The 20258-nt window shown below is 35.0% G+C and overlaps 1 protein-coding gene across 2 annotated transcripts in view; it reads left to right on the top strand.

The window, feature by feature from the left end:
* The window catches only part of tmem63ba (transmembrane protein 63Ba), a 49125-nt gene extending 29889 nt beyond the window's left edge, over positions 1–19236 (top strand). For both annotated transcript variants that reach the window (XM_073833660.1, XM_073833659.1), the window contains 19 exons: positions 1136–1173; positions 3860–4002; positions 4115–4166; positions 4255–4363; positions 5471–5541; positions 6654–6734; positions 8372–8495; positions 10067–10200; positions 10334–10471; positions 12100–12253; positions 12349–12455; positions 12604–12690; positions 13879–13944; positions 14053–14215; positions 14286–14391; positions 14484–14651; positions 15042–15157; positions 15256–15318; positions 15448–19236. In XM_073833660.1, coding sequence (XP_073689761.1) covers positions 1136–1173; positions 3860–4002; positions 4115–4166; positions 4255–4363; positions 5471–5541; positions 6654–6734; positions 8372–8495; positions 10067–10200; positions 10334–10471; positions 12100–12253; positions 12349–12455; positions 12604–12690; positions 13879–13944; positions 14053–14215; positions 14286–14391; positions 14484–14651; positions 15042–15157; positions 15256–15318; positions 15448–15606 — 2079 coding nt within the window. In that variant the 3' untranslated portion in view covers positions 15607–19236. The remainder of the gene's footprint in view (positions 1–1135; positions 1174–3859; positions 4003–4114; positions 4167–4254; positions 4364–5470; positions 5542–6653; positions 6735–8371; positions 8496–10066; positions 10201–10333; positions 10472–12099; positions 12254–12348; positions 12456–12603; positions 12691–13878; positions 13945–14052; positions 14216–14285; positions 14392–14483; positions 14652–15041; positions 15158–15255; positions 15319–15447) is intronic.
* Positions 19237–20258: the final 1022 nt, after the last annotated feature.

Genomic DNA, 20258 nt, shown 5'->3' with positions numbered 1-20258 from the left:
TTGACTGGTGTACTAGCTTTCACACCAACACACAATTACGTTCTATTTATCATAAGCACATGCAGCAGTTATGTCATCTGCCACTTTAAATCTTAAAGCACTTTAAAAATGAGTGGATTCTGATTCATTGTGAATATTTTTATTATTCATCATTTACTAGAAAAATTAGTTCTGAAAGTGATTCTAACAGTATTGTTCATGTGTCCTTACCAGGCTAAACTAACTAAAGCCTAAGCATAAAATTTGTTATTTCAGCTAGCTGCCAAGGCATAATTTCTTATTTTCTTTTAGTTTAACTTAAAGTACTAAAATAATGAAAACTTAAAATAAAAAATAATAAGAACTATATAGACATTTAAAAACAAAAAAAGAATAAAATGAAAAAAAAACACACTTACAAAATTCCTAAAACTAAAATGAAAAAGGGAAATATAAAAATAAAATATAAATAAAAACTATAATAGAATATTAGTGATACTGTCATTATCGTTATATATTTACATAATGATGTGGACTTCCCTATTTTCATAGAATGATAATAGCTATTAAAACTTTATAGTTATAGATATTGTTACAATTATCGTCCTCCTTGTGTACTATATCTGCAATGCTCTTTTATGTGAAGGTCAAAGCAGCACGACAAGTCGAGAGGTGCATGCCCTGGCATGAGTCATTTGAAAGGGAGCTCACTCTCTGAACTGAACTTGAGGTCATATTGTTCACAGTGTACTTACATACTAAGGTGCTATAAAACATTACCATTCTGAACATACCCTTTGTCTTCCATGCTCAAGTATTCACTCTCTCACGCTCATGTTCACACAGTTTGAAAAGCCCACGCAGGAAGCATTTCTTGCCATCTACTATAGCTCTATCCCCCTTAATGCACACACACCTGTGTATTTCATAATAGCACACACAACGCCTTTTGACAGACATTTGTTTGCCTCTCCCTTCCCCGCTGTGATCTGGAATAACTGCACTTATGTAAACTGGTGTCACGTGCACCCACGCAGCCTCTAACAACTCCTCAAACTACATTAGAGACTCTTAATGTCTCTGAATGTGGAGGTGACTGACAGACAACAGTTAGAGTGCATTGAATGTGATGTTTTTTTCTTTGTCTCTGTTATAGGGCTTCTGTTCCTGGCTAACCGCCATCTTCAGGATAAAGTGAGTCCTTTCTGCTTTTACATACTGTAACTACTGAAATAAAGGCTTCCTAATTATTCAGACTATGCTAAAACAAGTCATTCCAAAATAATTGGATTGCTGATCACAAAACCCCAGTGTGTTAACACATAACCACATTTACATGTCAGCAGTTCCCAGGGTTCTTTTCAAATTAGAAGTAGTGGGAATGAGGAAGTGTCATAGATACTACCATAGATTTCAGTTATATAAAAAAAGATTAAAGCTTAAAGGTAATTATTATATTATATATTTTTATATTATATTATAAATTTATAAGTGTTCTTCTGTCACATTTGACTGAAAAATTTTACATTCTGAATTTTTTTTTTAAATTGTAACTTCATCAAAATGGTATGAAACTTAGTGACTTTTATGGCACTTGGTATGTGAACACAAAATAATTGAGGGCATGATTTGAAGAAGCTAAGTGTTCATATAAAAATAGTCACACTTGTGGTTTTTGCGGTCTAAATATATTAAATGAATTAGGAACTGGGCAAAAAATATGAAAATACAGTGTGTGTGTGTGTGTGTTTGTTTTTGTGACATATCAGGACACAAATTTGTGTAATAACATGGGTATGACATAGGTATTACAAGGAGAGGGTGACTTATGAGGACATTACCCATGTCCCCACTTTTCAAAAGGCTTATAAATCATACAGAATACTTTTTTTTTCAGAATGTAAAGATATGCACAGTCTCCTGTGAGGGCTAGGTTTAGGTGTAGGGAAGGTGTAGGGTGATAGCAAATATCGTTTGTACAGTATAAAAACCATTACGTCTATGGAATGTCCCCACAATTCACAAAAACAAACGTGTGTGTGTGTGTGTGTGTGTGTGTGTGTGTGTGTGTGATCTACAAATCCGCCACAAAAAAGTACACAGCAATGGAAGGTGAAACTTGAAAACATAAGGAGTGCAAAACCAACACATCCACACACACACACGTGAACTGGCGTGACTGTAACACAGCAAATATGTAAAATAAAATCTATAAATTCAACAATGTGGTATAAAAGTGCACAGCAAGGAAGAGGTTACACTCTAAAACATCAAGAGTGCAAAACAGACACATCCACTCACACACACTCAGACACACACACACATACACAATTAAATACACTCAAATGAAAAACTGACACTTTCAAACAAAAACAAAAATCTAAACCTTTACAAAAAGTTGTCTTTGAGAATGTCTAAATATATATCAACCAAATCCACAACCTAATAAGGAAAGGAAAGGAAAGGGGGTGAGTGAGGCCAAGTATGGTGACCCATACAAGGAATTTGTGCTCTGCATTTAACCCATCCAAGTGCGCACACACAGTAGTGAACACACACACACCGTGAACACACACCCATTGCTGCGGCGCCCGGGGAGCAGTTGGGGGAACGGTGCCTTGCTCAAGGGACTCACCTCAGTCGTGGTATTGAGGGTGGAGAGAGTGCTGTACATTCACTCCCCCCACCTACAATCCCTGCCGGACCTGAGACTCGAACCTGCAACCTTTGGGTCACAAGTCCGAATCTCTAACCATTAGGCCACGGCTGCCCCCAAAAGAAGATAATGCCTACTTTTATGCAGACATAAAAGAAAGTATTTATGTCTAAAATTAACTAGAGAATTTATAGGGCTTTTAAAAAAGCTATATAGGAATCTAGTGGCTAAACCATTAAACTGCAGATGTTTTTCTTATTTTACTCCCACCAGATAATCTGGCTTCAAAAATTGGATTTTAAAGGCTTTATCTCCATTTTAACATTAAATACTGCCTTGTATAAATATTAGGGAAAAAAATGTATTATTTTCAATGGGAAAATTTTGATCTAAGTTATTGTATAAATATTAATTCGTACCATAAAATTCTCTCAAAACACACAAAAAAAAAAATATTGAACAAAAATATATTACATTGATTTTAATGTTTTTTTTTTATGATTTTAATTATTTATATTATTTAATAATATAAATAAAGTCTTTTATTATTATTTATTAATATATTTTGTTTTGTTTGCAACAGACTAGAATAATCTTACCAAACTTGTACAGTAGTGTAAATAGGTTATGTACTCTCAAAACGCTGCATCAGAACATTTGTAAGTCCACCATGAGTGTTTTAAAAACACGTTTTACCCGAGAACTACTAGTCTCAGAAACTACAAGTCGACGTCACTTCCCTGGTTTGAAAAAAGCACGTAAAAGTCCTCCTACATCTGTGTGCATGTCAACTTGTAGGAGGACTTTTACGTGCTTTTTTCAAACCGGGGAAGTGACGTCGACGTGTCGCCATTTGTAGTTTTTGAGACTAATAGGGATCGGCTAAAACGTGTTTTTAAAACACTCATGGTGGACTTACAAATGTTCTGATGCAGCGTTTTGTGAGTACATAACCTATTTATACTACTGTACAAGTTTGGTAAGATTACTTGCACGTTTAGTGGTGCAATTTACGAGATACATCACATGTACCATTCACTCCTGTAACAAGCAATTCGAAAAACTCTAATATCTCCATAAATGTTTGACTAAGGTAAAAAAAAACTTTGGATGGGGTATTTACATGGGCTTCGGAGTGCATAGCAATGAAGTAAATTCTACTCCGAACCATCCCTTTAAGACACCTGGCTAAAAATGTTATACTGACGTTTCTTACCTTTACAGAGATGACGAGATCAGGGAGAAGTGTGGTGAGGATTCGGTGCACTACCTCTCATTCCAGCGGCACATCATTGGTCTGTTGGTGGTGGTGGGCGTGCTCTCCGTGGGCATCGTCCTGCCTGTCAACTTCTCAGGAGACCTATTAGGTGAGTCAAAAAAGTTGGAGTCATCTGGGATTACACATCTGAACGCAACCATTTGAGTTTTGCTTCCTGTAGTTTATGACTATGACACGTTTCATGTCTTCTCTTCTCGCAGAAGATAATGCCTACAGTTTTGGGCGAACTACGATAGCCAATTTAAAGTCTGGGTAAGCCCGGGTAATATCTGTGACACTTAAATAACTCTTGAATCACTGTTGATGAATGAATCATCCCTTTGTTTTCGCTCTCTTTCAGTAATAACCTGCTATGGCTGCACACTACATTTGCCTTCTTCTATCTGTTACTGACTGTGTACAGCATGAGGAGACACACGTCAAAGATGCACTACAAAGAGGACGACTTGGTGAGCAGAGACAGCTTCACCAAAAAACTGCACAGTATTGTTTTGGGTTCTATACAACTTTCTATCTAAAGCATATTTGGTATGTCCTTTACCACATAAATAATCATAACCCAGAATATGAGCATCAAATTTGTGCTTTTAAGCCATCCACAATGCTGGCCCATTTTAAAGTTTTATCTCAGTTGTAAGTGCCCTACAGTAACCACTGGTGATGTAATGATATTATCAATATCGAAATGAGCAAAACTCACATAGCAATATAAAACGACAGGTCTTCCAGGCAAAAAGTGTAGTTTTTAAAATATATTTAAACTTCGTATTCTAAATCTAAATCTTTAAAGTTGTGTTTTGTGTTATTATGCTTTGACAGTCTCTGTCAAATGAACTAAAACCGAAAGTGCAATATGGCTTAATCCCATCTTCTGACTTAAGTGTTCTTAGTTGAGAACATGTGTTGAAACTCTTATTTTGAGCTCTCAGAGTGCATTAGATAGAATAAATTAACTTTAAAATGTACAATTTAAAATTCACTTTTTTCCAATTCTTCATATCATATATTTTTTTTTTAAATATTGTTTTGTGTACTTCATATCGCAATATTATCATATTGTGAGATTTTGATATTGTTACATCCCTAGTAACCACAATTTGTATCGAACCAGGAACATTCATTTATTTTCATATTTTGATTTAAACCCATATTCATCATTACCCAAATATTTCACTTTCCCTGAGAGAGAGAGCTATGAACCTTAGTCAGAATAAACATCCCACTGCAACCCACTTTACTTGCATAATCTAGCATATTTTGGAGTAAAACAGGAAGTTTAACATGAAAAAAAAAATAAAGAGTGGAATTCAGGAATTGATTTGGTTAAAAAATGGAAAAAGTGGTTGCAGATGAAAGATTGCAAAGAAAAAATATAATGTGTCTCTTCACAGACTCATACTTGGCATCAAATGAAATATGTCTCTTACTAAGGTCCATAGTTTAGTGCTATAAAATCTTGCTCTGTTAATGGGGATCAACTAAGAGCATCAATCGATATTATAGTTGAAATGATAAACTCCAGTCTCTCTAAGTCTTCAAATTGTCTCCTTTCACAGGTGAAACGCACTTTATTCATTAACGGCATTGCAAAATATGCAGAAGAGAGTCAAATAAAGCAGCATTTCGAGTAAGTAATTCTTATTTTATGTTACAATGTCAATTAGGATCTGCCTTCCCATTAGCTGTAAGGATAAAATGTGTAATTTATGCACCTGTGTGGCTTTCCTTTGTAGAAGATTCTAAGAAAATATTTTGATAAATTGATGGACCATTTGTTGGATATCCTTTTGTGTTCTACAAGTATTTTAGTTTACATTTGGGATGACATGAGTGAGAATAAATAATGAAATTTTAATTTTTGGGTGAACTATCCCTTTAAGATTTCCCAATCCACACAGTAAATTCAAGTTTGGGTCTGAGACGTGACCCTTGTAAGACAATGACAAACATTTTTTGTTTTAAGTGGTCTAAAGTGGTCATGTGGCTACAAGATGCTCAGTGTGTCCATCCACTCCGTTTTTCTAATCTAATTTACCGCTAAAGAATGTGCGGGGACAATACGAGTCTTTAACTTCTTCTGGGTCAAGGATTTCTAGAACAAGTGACCACCAAATTGACTGAGAAAGAGAAAGCAGGATGTGTAGAGAGAGGACAAACAGGAAGAATAGAACAAACACAAAAGAGCGCAGAACAGATATCAATCTCATGGACGTCTCAAAGCATATTGCAGTCTGTCCTACTGCAGCCAACTGGGAAACGAGTCATCAGTTGTTTAGACTCCCACACCTATTACTTCAGAATGGATGGAAATATTGACTTCATATTGTACACGTTATATTCCAGTACATTCCTGTCTTCAGTGTTGTGTGTACATTGTCTCACAGAGACTGCTGTGTCATTATTTAAAAAGCCTCCCAATTTGTTGCACGCCAGTCTACTATTTTGGGACCATTGATTTTCGATTTACTCGCCCTTATGTATCACATAAAAAGAAACATTGGCTGGTCATTTTACATGTCGGTCAGTTTCTTCCTGTCTAAGTGAGCCATTCTTGGCCAGCATAAAGTACAGTGTGCGCCAGACAATACTGATGCCTGGCTCCTGTAAGACTATCAACACTGTGTTCCAGTGCCAGGTTAAAGCAGAAAGTTGAAATTAGTAGAACTATTTCCTGTCCCCCTTAATGGGAGTTCTGTTGCTCTCTTACACTTTTTTTTCTCTCTTTGTGTTAATATCCAGGAAAGCATATGAAAACTGCGTAGTTCTGGATGCTCGCATTTGTTATGATGTTGCCAAGCTTATGTCCCTGGAGTCTGAAAGGTACAAATTTTACAAGCTTAGACAAGTTTCAGTCACCATTTTAAATATCTATGAATGAGGTATGAATTTGTTATTTGTCATTTTCATGTTTTTTAATATTCATTGCTACAGAATTGCAATCACCCTATCCTATTTTTAAACCATATTGCAAGCCACATTTAAATAAACAAATAAAACAACTCCTTTACTATGTATTCTGACCTTTTTAGGTCAAACTAAACAGTATTTTCTGAACAAAACTATTTAGTACCTTATTCATGGAAACTGCAACTCAACTGTTTTGGAAATAAACTTAAAGGAGTAGTTAATTTTCAGAACTAAAATTTACAGATAACGTACTCACCCCCCCGTCACCCAAGATGTTCATGTCTTTCTTTCTTCAGTCGTTAAGAAATGATGTTTTTTGAGGAAAACATTTCAGGATTTCTCTCCATATAATGGACTTCTCTGGTGCCCCCGAGATTGAACTTCCAAAATGCAGTTTAAATGCAGCTTCGAAGTGCTCTAAATGATCCCAGCTGAGGAAGGAGGGTCTTATCTAGCAAAACGATCGGTTATTTTCTGAAGACATTTACAATTTATATTCTTTTTAATTTCTAAACCGAGTACACACAGAGCTAGACAAGATGAGCATTTGAGGTTAAAAAGTATATAAATTGTAATTTTTTTTAGAAAATAACCAATTGTTTTGCTAGATAAGACCCTTATTCCTCGGCTGTGATCGTTTAGAGCCATTTGAAGCTGCATTTTAGATGTTGAAACCAGTGTTGTTTTCGTCAACGATGACGATGACGAAATCATTTCGTTGACACCACTTTTTTTCATGACGATAACGAGATAAAAATGGCTCGTTGATGACTAAAACATGACGAGACGTGTGTGAGTTTTCGTTGACGAGACGAGAATAGACGAAAATGTTAGTGGGTGGTCCGTCAGACGTTTAAAATGCATGACATTTCTGCTTATTGTGCATGCCAATCAAAACCTAAAACGTAACTGCCGCTATGGCAAGCCGTTTTAGCATTAAATACTCTTTGCCATACTAGTATGGCAAGCCTTTTTAGCATTCCATCCTTGTTTGTCTTTTATGTTTTAAAACATTCCTTCATTATTGTAATTATTGTTGAAAATAGTCGATCCGGAAGCTCACATTGTGTTGAACTATAGATCTGATATTTTCAGAACTTACAAGTGACACTACCCAACAGCAAAATACTTACTGACCTACATTAATTTGTTAAAAGATTACTTTTTCCCCATTTTTTGACTAAAACTAGACTAAAACCTTTTTGACTTTTCGTCGACTAAAATTGGACTAAAACTATCACATATAGAAGTGACTAAAATTTGACTAAAACTATTAAGCATTTTAGTCAATAAGACTAAGACTACATCTAAGATGGTTGTCAAAAACAACACTGGTTCAAACTCGGGGGCACCATAGAAGTCCATTATATGGAGAGAAATCCTGAAATGTTTTCCTCAAAAAACAATTTCCTTACGACTGAAGAAAGAAAGACATGAACATCTTGGATGACAAGGGGGTGAGTACATTATCTGTAAATTTTTGTTCTGAAAGTGAACTACTCCTTTAACAGTCAAGCTGTATTCAGTGTTTTTGACTTTGTCTTTTTCAGGAAAAAGGCAGAACGTAGCAAAAAGTTCTACACAGACCTGATGGCCAAGGAGCACATCCCCACTATGATTAACCCTAAACCCTGTGGCCACCTCTGCTGCTGCATCATCGCGGGCTGTGAGCAGGTCAGATCATATCCATTATAAACTCCTCTCAGGGTTTCCACCCAAAATGTTTTAAATAGTAGATTTCTCATGCATTTCACTTCACACAAATAGAAATCAGAAAGGTATGAACTGTCATTATGAATGCACAACGGTTTCCCATTAGACACAGTCAGAATGTCTCATCCTCTGTTTCGGGTGCTGCCTAGTTCCACTTCATTATATTTACAGTCAGGATGATGTATGCTCTGCTGCTGTGAGACATGTTCAACATCACCATGGGTTTATTCAGCAGCTCCCAAGTGTCCTTATTAGATAAACAGATTTCCCATTTGTCACTAGAGTAATTTTTCTGTAGCGCTGCATGTCCCCCTGCTGGATAATGACTGAAATGCATGACCGCTGGAAAAACAAGCTCTTAACTGGCAGGCATACAAAGCTTAAAACAGAAGGGTTTTGTCACCTTAAAGCATTTACAGAATTCAACAGGGACATTCATTTTAAACTGTAAAGCCTGACATACACTAATTGTCAAAAGTTTTTGAACCGTAAGATTTGTAATGTTTTTTAAAGAAGTCTCTTCTGCTTACCAAGCCTGCATTTATTTGATCCAAAATAGAGTAATATTGTGAAATACTTTTACTATTTAAAATAACTGTTTTCTATTTGAATATATTATAAAATGTAATTTATTCCTGAGATCAAAGCAAAATTTTTAGCATCATTACTCCAGCTTTCAGTCACATGATCTTTCAGAAATCATTTTAATATTTGCTGTTCAAGAAACATTTATTATTATTATATTATTATTAGTGCAGTTCAGTGCATTTCTTCAGGATTCTTTGATGAATAGAAAGATCCAAAGATCAGCATTTATCTGAAATAAAAAATGTGTAATATATATTTTACCATTCAAAAGCTATGGAGTCAGTAATTTGTTTTTTTTTTTTTTTTTTAAGGTGGGAGGTTATAGAAATTCATATTTTCATTTAACAAGGATGCTTTAAATGAATTAAAAGTGGCGATTTCTATTTCAGATAAATGATGTTCTTCTGAACTTACTATTCATCAAATGAACCTGAAAAAAGTCTACTTAGCTGTTTTCAACATAATAATCATCTTTTTTTTGAGCAGCAAATCATAATATTTGAATGATTTCTGAGGGATTATGTGACTGAATTAATGATGTTGAAAATTTAGCTTTAAAATCAGAGTAATAAATTACATTTAAATTGTTTTTAAATAGAAAACAGTTATTTTAAATAGTAAAAATATTTCAAAGTTTTACTGTTTTGCTGTAATTTGGATCAAATAAATGTAGGCTTGGTGAGCAAAAGAAACATAAAAAATCTAACTGTTTTTGTTAAATATCCTTTTTGATACATCAGGCTTGTATGGCTCAAACTGAACAAAAATGTGCATTTTGGTGCAGTTGATATGGCCCAAAAATAAGATGAAATTCTGATAGCTTGTAACATAAATCAGTGAGATCTTTATAACCGCCATCAGAAAATCATACACACTCTAGTTTTTAAAGCAAATGCATTTTAGTACTGATGTCTAACTTGTGTAATGTCAATCCATTCTTGCAGGAAGATGCTGTGAACTACTACACTAAGCTTGAGGCCAAACTGAAAGAAGAATACAGAAAAGAACGAGAAAAAGTCAACACTAAACCTCTTGGAATGGCTTTTGTTACCTTCCAGAATGAATCAATGACAGCCCTGTAAGTCTAATAGAAATTTTGTCTAATCATGGTATCATAGTATTGCCTTCTGATATTATCATGTTACCATCACAATACTTTACCAGGAAAAAGGGAAAAATAATATTAATATCAAGCTTTTGGCCCTTCCCAGAATCCTTAAAGATTTTAACGCATGTCAGTGTCACGGCTGTCACTGTCGACGAGAGCCAAAGTCTTCTCCCTTCAGCAGCCTTCTCAACACATACAACTGGACAGTCACGTATGCTCCGGATCCACAGAATGTTTACTGGTAATATCCTCATTCTAAAATCTCATGAATTTATTATGAGCAAAGTCTCAGAACTAAACTTTGGACATAAACCAGGATCCACTTTGCTGTTTCATTGTGGCAAAAACCCACTTAGACTGGAAGAGACTGACCACAGTTAGTTGTTTTTATATGCAGGTAAATCTTAAGTCGATGATACCACAATAATAATTCATTCTGAACTGGATCTATAATGCATATAACTGAAATATGATATTGACTAGGGCTTGCCATTTCATGTGAAATATGCATTAGATTGTGCAGGTCCATGGGCTATTTTTAGAGACAATGATCTAGTCAAACTCATTTAAGTAGCTTTAGAGAACATCATAATATTAACAGTACTGTGCAAATGTTTTAGGCCACTAGTATTTTCACCAACAAAAAATGGTTTTAAGTCAGTAATTTCTAACTTTTGCTGTAGTGTGTCAGTAGGAAATGTCAGTTTACATTTCCAAATATTCATTTTGCCGTTAATTGTAATAATCCAGTGAGATTTTTGTTTGCACAAGGAGTCTGATAACAGCCAGTGCTCCACACAGAGATCTGATCTCATCATCATCCAGTCTGTCTGGAATGACATGAAGAAACAGAACAAACTGAGACAGACTACATCCAGAAGAACTGTGGCAACATCTCCAAGATGCTTCAAGAGACTGCTGAGCTACCTGAAAAACTATGTGCAAGTGTACCTAGGGCGAAAGCTGCTTTAAACACAATGGGTGGTGACACCAAATGTTGATTTAATTTAGTTAATAGAAGTTAATTGATGAAGAAAATGTATTTATGACGGCGTCCTCATTTTACAGCATTTTCACACAAGTGCCTAAAACTTTTAACAGTACTGTAGCTTTGAAGGTAGGTTTCTTGAAGCGTCTTGGAGACGTTGCTAGTTTTTCTGGATGTAGTCTGTCTCAGTTTGTTCTGTTTCTTCGTGTCATTCCAGGCAGACTAGATGATGATGATGAGATCAGATCTCTGTGTGGAGCACTGGCTGTTGTCAGACTCCTTGTGCAAACAAAAATCTTACAGGATTACAAAATAATGGCAAAATTAATATTTGGAAATGTAAACTGATATTTCTTACTGACACACTACAGCAAAAGATAGAAATAACTGACTTAAAACCATTTTTTGTTGGTGAAAATACTAGTGGTCTAAAACTTTTGCACAGTACTGTATATTCATGTACATACTGGCATATTTTACTTCATATAAAGAGCTGGACAGTAGCCAAAAATACATTGTATGGGTTATAGATTTTTGTTTAGGTAATATTAAGGATATTAAGGAAAAATCATGTTCCATGAAGATATTTTGTGAACTTCATAATGTAAATATGTAAAAACTTAATTTTGATTCGTAATATCCATTGCTAAGAACTTCAGATTTTCTCAATATTTATTTATTTATTTATTTTTTTGCACCATCAGATTCCAGATCTTCAAATAGTTGCATCTCGGCCAAATATTGTCCTAACAAACCATGCATCCACTGAAAGCTTATTTACCCTTAAATTGACCTTTATGACTGGTTTTGTCATCCAGGGTCACATATAGTAGTTGTGTAATTCGTTATATAAATCATGACTTGTACCTTGTTCTACACAGGGAGCATTTGTCCATTGGTGGCCTCAACTGGTGGCTCCGCTGTTTTGTCATCAACTGCTTTCTCTTTATCCTGCTCTTCTTCCTCACCACCCCTGCCATCATCATCTCCACCATGGACAAGTTCAACGTCACCAAACCCGTGGAGTACCTGAACGTAAGGAGACTGGGTGTTAATGAGCATCAAATGCAGTGTGATTATGATTCGGTTACTCATTACCTCCCTTCCTTCCCTCATGTCTGTTCCTCCAGAACCCCATCGTAACTCAGTTCTTCCCCACCCTGCTGTTGTGGTGCTTCTCGGCCCTTCTTCCCACCATCGTCTACTACTCCGCCTTCTTTGAGGCCCACTGGACACGGTACAACGCCAAATTCTGTATATCCATGTATTTTTAATGACTTGGAGTTGATCATTAGTTCATCAGAGTTTATGAGCTAAACCATTTACTGGTGGACACACAAACCTGGTGGTCCTAAGCTTAAAATATGCATGACTTTTCCCTCTAGATCTGGAGAGAACAGAACCACCATGCACAAATGCTACACCTTCCTCATCTTTATGGTTCTGCTGCTGCCATCTCTAGGACTGAGCAGGTATTTTATAGTCAAATAGTATTGAATTTTCTCTTTTATATTCAGGTATTACTTATTACGTATCAGCATTCTTCAGCAGTATTTCACAAAACTACTACAAAGCCCTAATTTTAGGTTTTGCATCTTAACCATTTATATGGTGCACTTTTAATTAAAATGGGTTAAGAAAAATGTTTTATTAGGTAATATTTTCCTGAAAAAACAAACTTTTAACAAAAGGCTGAAAATTACCAAGCAAAAGTATTGTCATGTTTTTTTAAAGAAGTCTTAAAAACAATGCTTGTTCTGCTCACTTAGCCTGCAAAAGCAGTAATATTGTGAAATATTTTTTACCATTTAAAATAACTGCCTTCTATTGGAACATGTTTTAAAATGTAATTTATTTCTCTGATCAAAGCTACATTTTCAGCATCTTTACTCCAGTCTTCAGTGTTACATGATCCTTCAGAAATCATTCTAATATGCTGATTTGCTGTTCAAGAAACATTTTTTGTTATTATCGTATCAATATTTAATTTTTTTTCAGGATTCTTTGATGAATAGAAAGATCCAAAGATCAACATTTATCTGAAATAAAAAGCTTTTGTAACATTAAACACTATACCATTCAAACGTTGGAATTATAGAAATTAATACTTGTATTTAGCAAGAATGCTTTAAATTGATCAAAAGTGATGATAAAGACTAAATATTTCTATTTCAGATGTTCAAATGGTTTTCTTTTGAAATGTCTATTCATCAAAGAAACCTGAAAAAACTCTGCTCAGCTGATTTGAGCAAAATAATATTTTCCAAATCAGAATATTAGAATGATTTCTGAAGGATCGTGTGACTGGAGTAATGATGCTAAAAATTCAGCTTTGAAATCACAGGAATAAATTACAATTTAAATCTATTTTCAAATAGAAAACAATTATTTTATATAGTACAATTTAAAAAAAAATCTTACTGTCCAAAAACTTTTGCCTGGTAGTAGAATATGCTAATTTGTACTAATAATAGTAATGGTTGAAATAATAGTAATTTGAATAATTAAAACATCTTTTTCACTCCAAAATTTTCCCATTAAAAAGATTCTTTCTGGTTATAGGAAATGGAAAATATGTAAACTTTTTTTTATCCAGGTTGTGTTTGCCATGTTGCCTGTTTCCCATTTGTAATAAACAATTCACATTTTCCAAAATGTAGTTTGGATGTTTTCTTCCGCTGGCTCTTCGACAAGAAATTCCTCGACGAGGCAAAAGTCCGATTCGAGTAAGTCCATGAGAGGATTTGCAACTCTAAAATCCTGTGTTACAAGGGGTTGTTGTTACAACACAATTAGTAAATGGCTTAATTTCTTTCTTTTTTTGTCTCTATTAGGTGCGTCTTTCTTCCAGATAATGGAGCTTTCTTTGTCAACTATGTCGTTGCATCTGCCTTCATTGGTAACGCCATGGACCTGTTACGCATCCCTTATTTTCTTATGTACATGATCCGGCTGTGTCTGGCGCGTTCAGCTGCCGAGAGACGCAACGTGAAGAAGGTCTGTGTAGTTTTAAGTACAAAAGTCATTGCTTAAAAACTCATATCCTCATGGTTTCATTTTGTTACAGCATCAAGCTTATGAGTTCCAGTTTGGAGCTGCTTATGCCTGGATGATGAATGTCTTTACTGTGGTCATGACCTACAGCATCACCTGTCCAATTATTGTACCATTTGGTGAGTGACATTTCTCACTGAAGAATTATAAAGTATTCTTGCAACATATTGATGTGTTTTACACAGGAGGTTGACTTTTATTTTGTCTCCAGGACTGATGTACATGCTACTGAAGCACCTGGTGGACCGGTATAACATGTATTATGCCTACCTGCCTGCTAAACTGGATAAGAAAATTCACTCTGGAGCTGTCAACCAGGTGGTTGCAGCACCCATCCTTTGCCTTTTCTGGCTGCTTTTCTTCTCTACTGTCCGTACAGGTAAGACAATGCCAAATAGTGGGTCTGATCTAAACATTAAGCATTTTTAGGCATCATACATTCTTAAAAATAAAGGTGCTTCTTCACAGCGATGGCATGGAAGAACCATTTTTGGTTCCACAAAGAACCATTTGGTCAAAGGTTCTTTAAAGGAACATTTTTTCTTGTCTTCTTACAATCTGAAGAACTTTCTTTCACCACAAAGTACCTTTTGTGAAACAAAAAGGTTCTTCAGATGTTTAAAGATTCTTTATGGAACCATTTAGACAAAAAAGGTTCTACTGTGGCATTATGAAGCACCTTTATTTTTAAGAGTGTAGGTACTTTAAATGTGATTATTGATATACTTCTAATATGATTTTTCTTTTTGCTCTTTCCTTGATTTTAAAGGTTTTGTTGCTCCAACATCAATGTTTACCTTTGTGGTTTTGATCATCACCATCATCGTTTGCCTCTCCCACGTCGTCTTTGGGCATTTCAAATACCTCAGTGCACACAATTACAAGGTTAGACATAGCTCTATCTATTTAATAATTTGTTTTTATGAGTAAAACCCAGCCTAGAACTTTGACTAAAATGCTGTGTGATCTTGAATTCTCTACAGATTGACTTTGATGGTGTGGACAATGGACGACCACGAGATTCATCTCCACCTGTCAAGTCCATGGTTAGTTTTTAAACTCGCATCAGCATCTCGCACCTCACAATGAGCAAGAAAGCTTTTTTACACCCCTAGTTTTTATCATCAACAGTAGATATTTACATCTTCTCTTCTTTTTTTTTTATACTATAACAGCAGACGTACGTCGCCCAAGTGCTACAGGACCCAAACACAGACGAGACGGGAAGTGGCGAGGACGAGGGCCAAGGGTCGTCGCAGGATGAGGAGGCGGTGAACGAGGGTGATTTCCAATCAGGAGAGGACAGCCTTATTGAGAATGAGGTGCACCAGTGACCCAGGCAGGACCACGGCATGTGCTGAACTTATAGAATCTAGCAGGACTGCAACATTACCAAACGGAGATCCACTTCACCTCACTACACTTACTAAGTGTGTGAATCCATCACAGCCGACAGCTAAAACACTCCTTTATCATAGAGGCTTGGAGACAGGATGGCCAATTGTCAAGAATCTGGAGTGGCTTGTGATTGTACTCCACCTATTAGAAACCATTGGTTACCCTGTCCGTAAGGCGTTCGGTAGATACAGAGTTTCTTGCCGTTACAAATGCATGTCTAGTAAATAAGACCAAAAACAGTAATCAATACTCATAATTTGCTATTCAAATTTTAATTTACTGATGTTACGATGAATTAAAACAGCTATAGTGCTATATCAGGTGGGCAGGAAAATTGTATATTAGAGTGGATTTCACTAAGATTATGTCTTCTTACAAAATGAGTTACATAGAATAATGGTTAACTAAACAGTTACAATAAAATAAAAAGATATACTACCAGTCAAAAGATTTTGAGCAGTAAAATTTAGTTTTTGTTTTTTTTAGGAATTCTCCTGTTCACCGAACCAAAAGCAGTAATATTGTGAAATATTTTTACTATTTGAAATAACTGCTTTCTATTTGAATATATTTAACAATTTAATTTATTCCTGTGATCAAAACTAAATTTTCAGCATCATTACTCCAGTCTTCCGTGTCACATGATCCTTCAGAAATCATTCTAATATGCTGTTCAAAGAAACATTTATTATTATTATTATCAACATTTAAAACAGTTGAGTACATTTTTGTCAGGATTCTTCCATGAATGAAAGGTCCAAAGATGAGCATTTATCTGAAAGCCTTTAGGAAAGAAATTATAGAAATTAATACTTTCATTTAGCAAGGGTGCTTTAAATTGATCAATTGATCAAAAGTGTGATTAAGACTTTTATATTGTTACAAAAGATTTCTATTTTAGATAAATGCTGTTCTTCTGAACTTTTTATTCATCAGAGAAACCTGAAAAAAAATTCCGCACAGCTTTTTTTTTCAACACAATAATAATAATAAATTGTTTTTTGAGCAGCAAATCAGAGTATTATAATGATTTCTGAAGGATCGTGTGACTGGAGTAATGATGCTAAAAATTCAGCTTTAAAATCACAAGAATAAATTACATTTTAAAATATATTCAATATAAAACTTTATTACTGTTTTGCTGGTCTTTTTTGATCAAATAAATGTGGGTTTGATGAGCAGAAGAGACTTCTTTAAAAATCATTCAAACTAAAATTCTTACTGTTCAAAAACTTTTGACTGGTAGTGTATATGTGGCAACTATGATTTAATCAGTCAGAATCAAGTATTTAACAATAATTTGTTTTTAGAGCTGTAACAATGTAATTTCTCAATGTTCAAAATTGTAGTACATGGAAACAGAGAGCAATGGCGAATCATTATCTCACATAATTGATCAAATTTTAAATGTTTGTGCAATAAACGTCAATCAGAATGAGTTTTGGTTTTAAATTTGTCAAAATATTCTTAGTTTCTTTGTCCCGGCTGAAATGGCACTATAGCATGATATATTTGAAGACGAGCAAAAGAATTAATGCAACTCTCATTCTTATCTACCAAAGTGAATGTATTTAACATAAAGACCATCACTAATTCGTCTTGAAATAACTGTTGTAAAACAGGATCGAATAACTCACTCCAGCCTGCTGAATAACCGACTGTGAGGAAAACAGCCGCTGAACACTAATTGTTTGACCATATACTTGAACTGGAAAAGCCACTTTTAGACTGTCTGACAGACTCGAAGGCAAATCACCAACCCTGGAAATATCCTCCTTACGTCTTCTGTGCATCCAGTGTTTAAATGTTAACCTACGCATTGCTAATACATAGTCGCGCTATGCGCGGTATGACGCTGACGCTACTTTCTGAATCAGGCATCAAAAGGACCAGTTGTGTTGCTCTACTGTGGAATGTTCTGTCAATAACTGATACTGTAGCAAAAAGGACTTAAACGCACAGCAAATTCCCTATGTGGACTTAACGGCGGAATTTGTGAATGTGAATATATTTTTTCTTTTTGTTATGCATGAGTATGAAGTAATGGTTTCATCAGGTTTTGTTGATTTTTCTTTTTTCCTTTTCATTGGCACTAACAAGTGATGTACACATTAGCATTTTTGATCACCTTAACATATTTTACCACTCGTGGATACTGTAAAAAGTGCATGGAAACAACCTGAAACATCCTAAAAGTTGGGTTTATGATGATAGCGAGATCTCATAGGGTCATATCAATATGTGTCTTAACTATGGCCTTCTTTATTGCTATAGTGGTGCGTTCCTTGCAATTTTACAAGAGAATGACGAATAACACACTGTTCCATGGTTCTTACCTGTGTGCATTCACAAGCTTTTGGCTGACACTCTTGCAGTTGTGAGCTTATTTGACTGGGTTTATGCATCACTTAGTGGTTGAAGTCTGAAAAAAGAACACAAAAACGATTACGTTGACCATTATTTCTAATTTTTTTTAACAACTACACTCTTTATATCTGTTTTGTCACCATGCTCAAGACATTTTCGCTACTGTGTCCATTATATACATATTACATTTTTGCTCTCTGTGCATTGTTAGAACTGGAAACAAAATATTTGTACATTTTTCTCTCAAGAATAATGAGCAGACAAAGGCTGTGCCTGAGGACTTGCTTTAAAATCCTTTTATTTTCTTTGTCCAGCCACTAAATGGTTGATCTTTCCTGCTAGTGGACCTGTATAGTTCTCAATGTGTCATTTATTGTTTACAGGAATAGCAAAGCAGTGTTTAAACTGTCTTTTTCTGCAACAAATGTTAACTTGAAACAGTTGTCAGGTGTATGTAACCTTGTGAACTAGAACATTAGGAAGCTAATCGGTGATATTTTTAGTTAATTTATGTAAATCGCATTAATAATCTACCGATCTGTCACTGAGGAGCTCGTAACTTTTAAATGCAAATAACACTGTAGGCTATGCACTTCATGTTGAATATGTAACATTATCATGGTGTATGTAACAATATCAAGCCATTTTTGTCAGTGATCTCGTTTGGACAACACTGAGTAGCTGCAGTGCTTTGTATGTCTGACGCTCTTGCTGCTTAGAAACTGTAGGTGATGACTGTATGACTGCATCCTGGATCTATTTAAGGAGAAACACTGTTCTCAAGCATGATGTGGCAATAATTTATTTATGCATCTTTGTAGGCTTTTCCCATTTGTTACAGATGTTGTCCGCAATATTTATTTCATTTGTCTATTGCTTTTCCATCTTTTGAATTAACCGGCCTCTGGCCTGAAGTGAAGTGGTAAAATCAGTGTAATATTTTTGTAAATAGAAGCATTGCACTGCTCTTGGAACACTAAACTGTATTTACATTTGTACAGCTTAGCCAGCAAATCCATGTACAGTCGACCATGAATCGTTTGCTTTTGTCCATTCAGATTTCCCTTAAGATCGTACTTTGCTTGCGATTGCTGTTTTTAATAGTTTTGTATCTCAACCTCCCCTCAAATTATCTTTTGTACAGTGTCATCCTCAAACTCTTCCATGTCTTTGAACAATAAAATGGACTGACAAAACCATATTAAGTGTCAAGGGAATTCTTTATCAAAGTCACAAAGGCTCAAATTCCTGTAATTCTTTGCTTTAAGTACTTGAATTAGACTTTTCGAAATGGAAAATCCTTGAAAATAGCAATATTCCTGAGGAGGTATTTGGAAACTGCTTGAATATTGTATCAATGTATCTATGCAAAAATTTGCTTGATGAGTCACTGCGAGCCTTTTATTTACAGTAGTCAAAAACTCCCAATGTATAAAGGGCCATGTCCCAATATGCAAATGTACAATTTCCATGATTTTGATCATTATTTTTTAAAATAACATGGTTTTAAAACACTCTTTTACTCATATAAGGATTCACGATGAAATTGTATGGCAGCTTTCTTTGCCAAGAAATAGTGTGTACAATCTTTGACCTCTTATTACAGTCTTGTGGTGGAGTCTTGTGATTTGTCTCAAGAGCAGGAACAAAAACAGGATCAGAGTCATAAACTCCTGAACACGTTTCTCTGATGTCCGATTCACTATTGAATCTTTCATTTGAACCGATTCTTTGCAATAGTTCGAAACATCAAAACTTTAGCGTCGTCCAAAAAAATGTTTTTTTTTTAAGTTTATTTCCCAGAGAAAGATAGAAAGGTTATGGCTGTCTTTCTATATTTCTTTATAGTAATTAATTCAATGTTCTAAATTCAAATATAGTCTGTATAAATCGGAAAACCGGCATAACAGCGTTCCAGTCGTGTTATTTTATTTACATTACGTAACTTACATAACTCAAACCTAAATGTTCTTATTATATTATTATTGAATATGTATTTAATATATTTTAGAAGTAATTTGTCGTGCAGAAAAGGAGTCTTACCTCAGACGCTGCGCAGCGGTTTTATTATCAGTTCAACCAAAGAGTATTGGTTCAACGGCTTTTGTGGAATTTAAATTAGACCACGTGACCATTTAAAAAGTCTCTAATGACATTCACAAAGTATAAAAACGTACTTGTATAAGTCTGAAAAATAAGAGAAAATCTGCGGCTGTTTTAT

This window comes from Garra rufa, chromosome 2 (genome assembly GCF_049309525.1).
Source record: "Garra rufa chromosome 2, GarRuf1.0, whole genome shotgun sequence".
NCBI lineage: Eukaryota > Metazoa > Chordata > Actinopteri > Cypriniformes > Cyprinidae > Garra > Garra rufa.
Note: the sequence above shows the minus strand (reverse complement) of the source record. Positions and strands in the feature narration are given on the sequence as shown.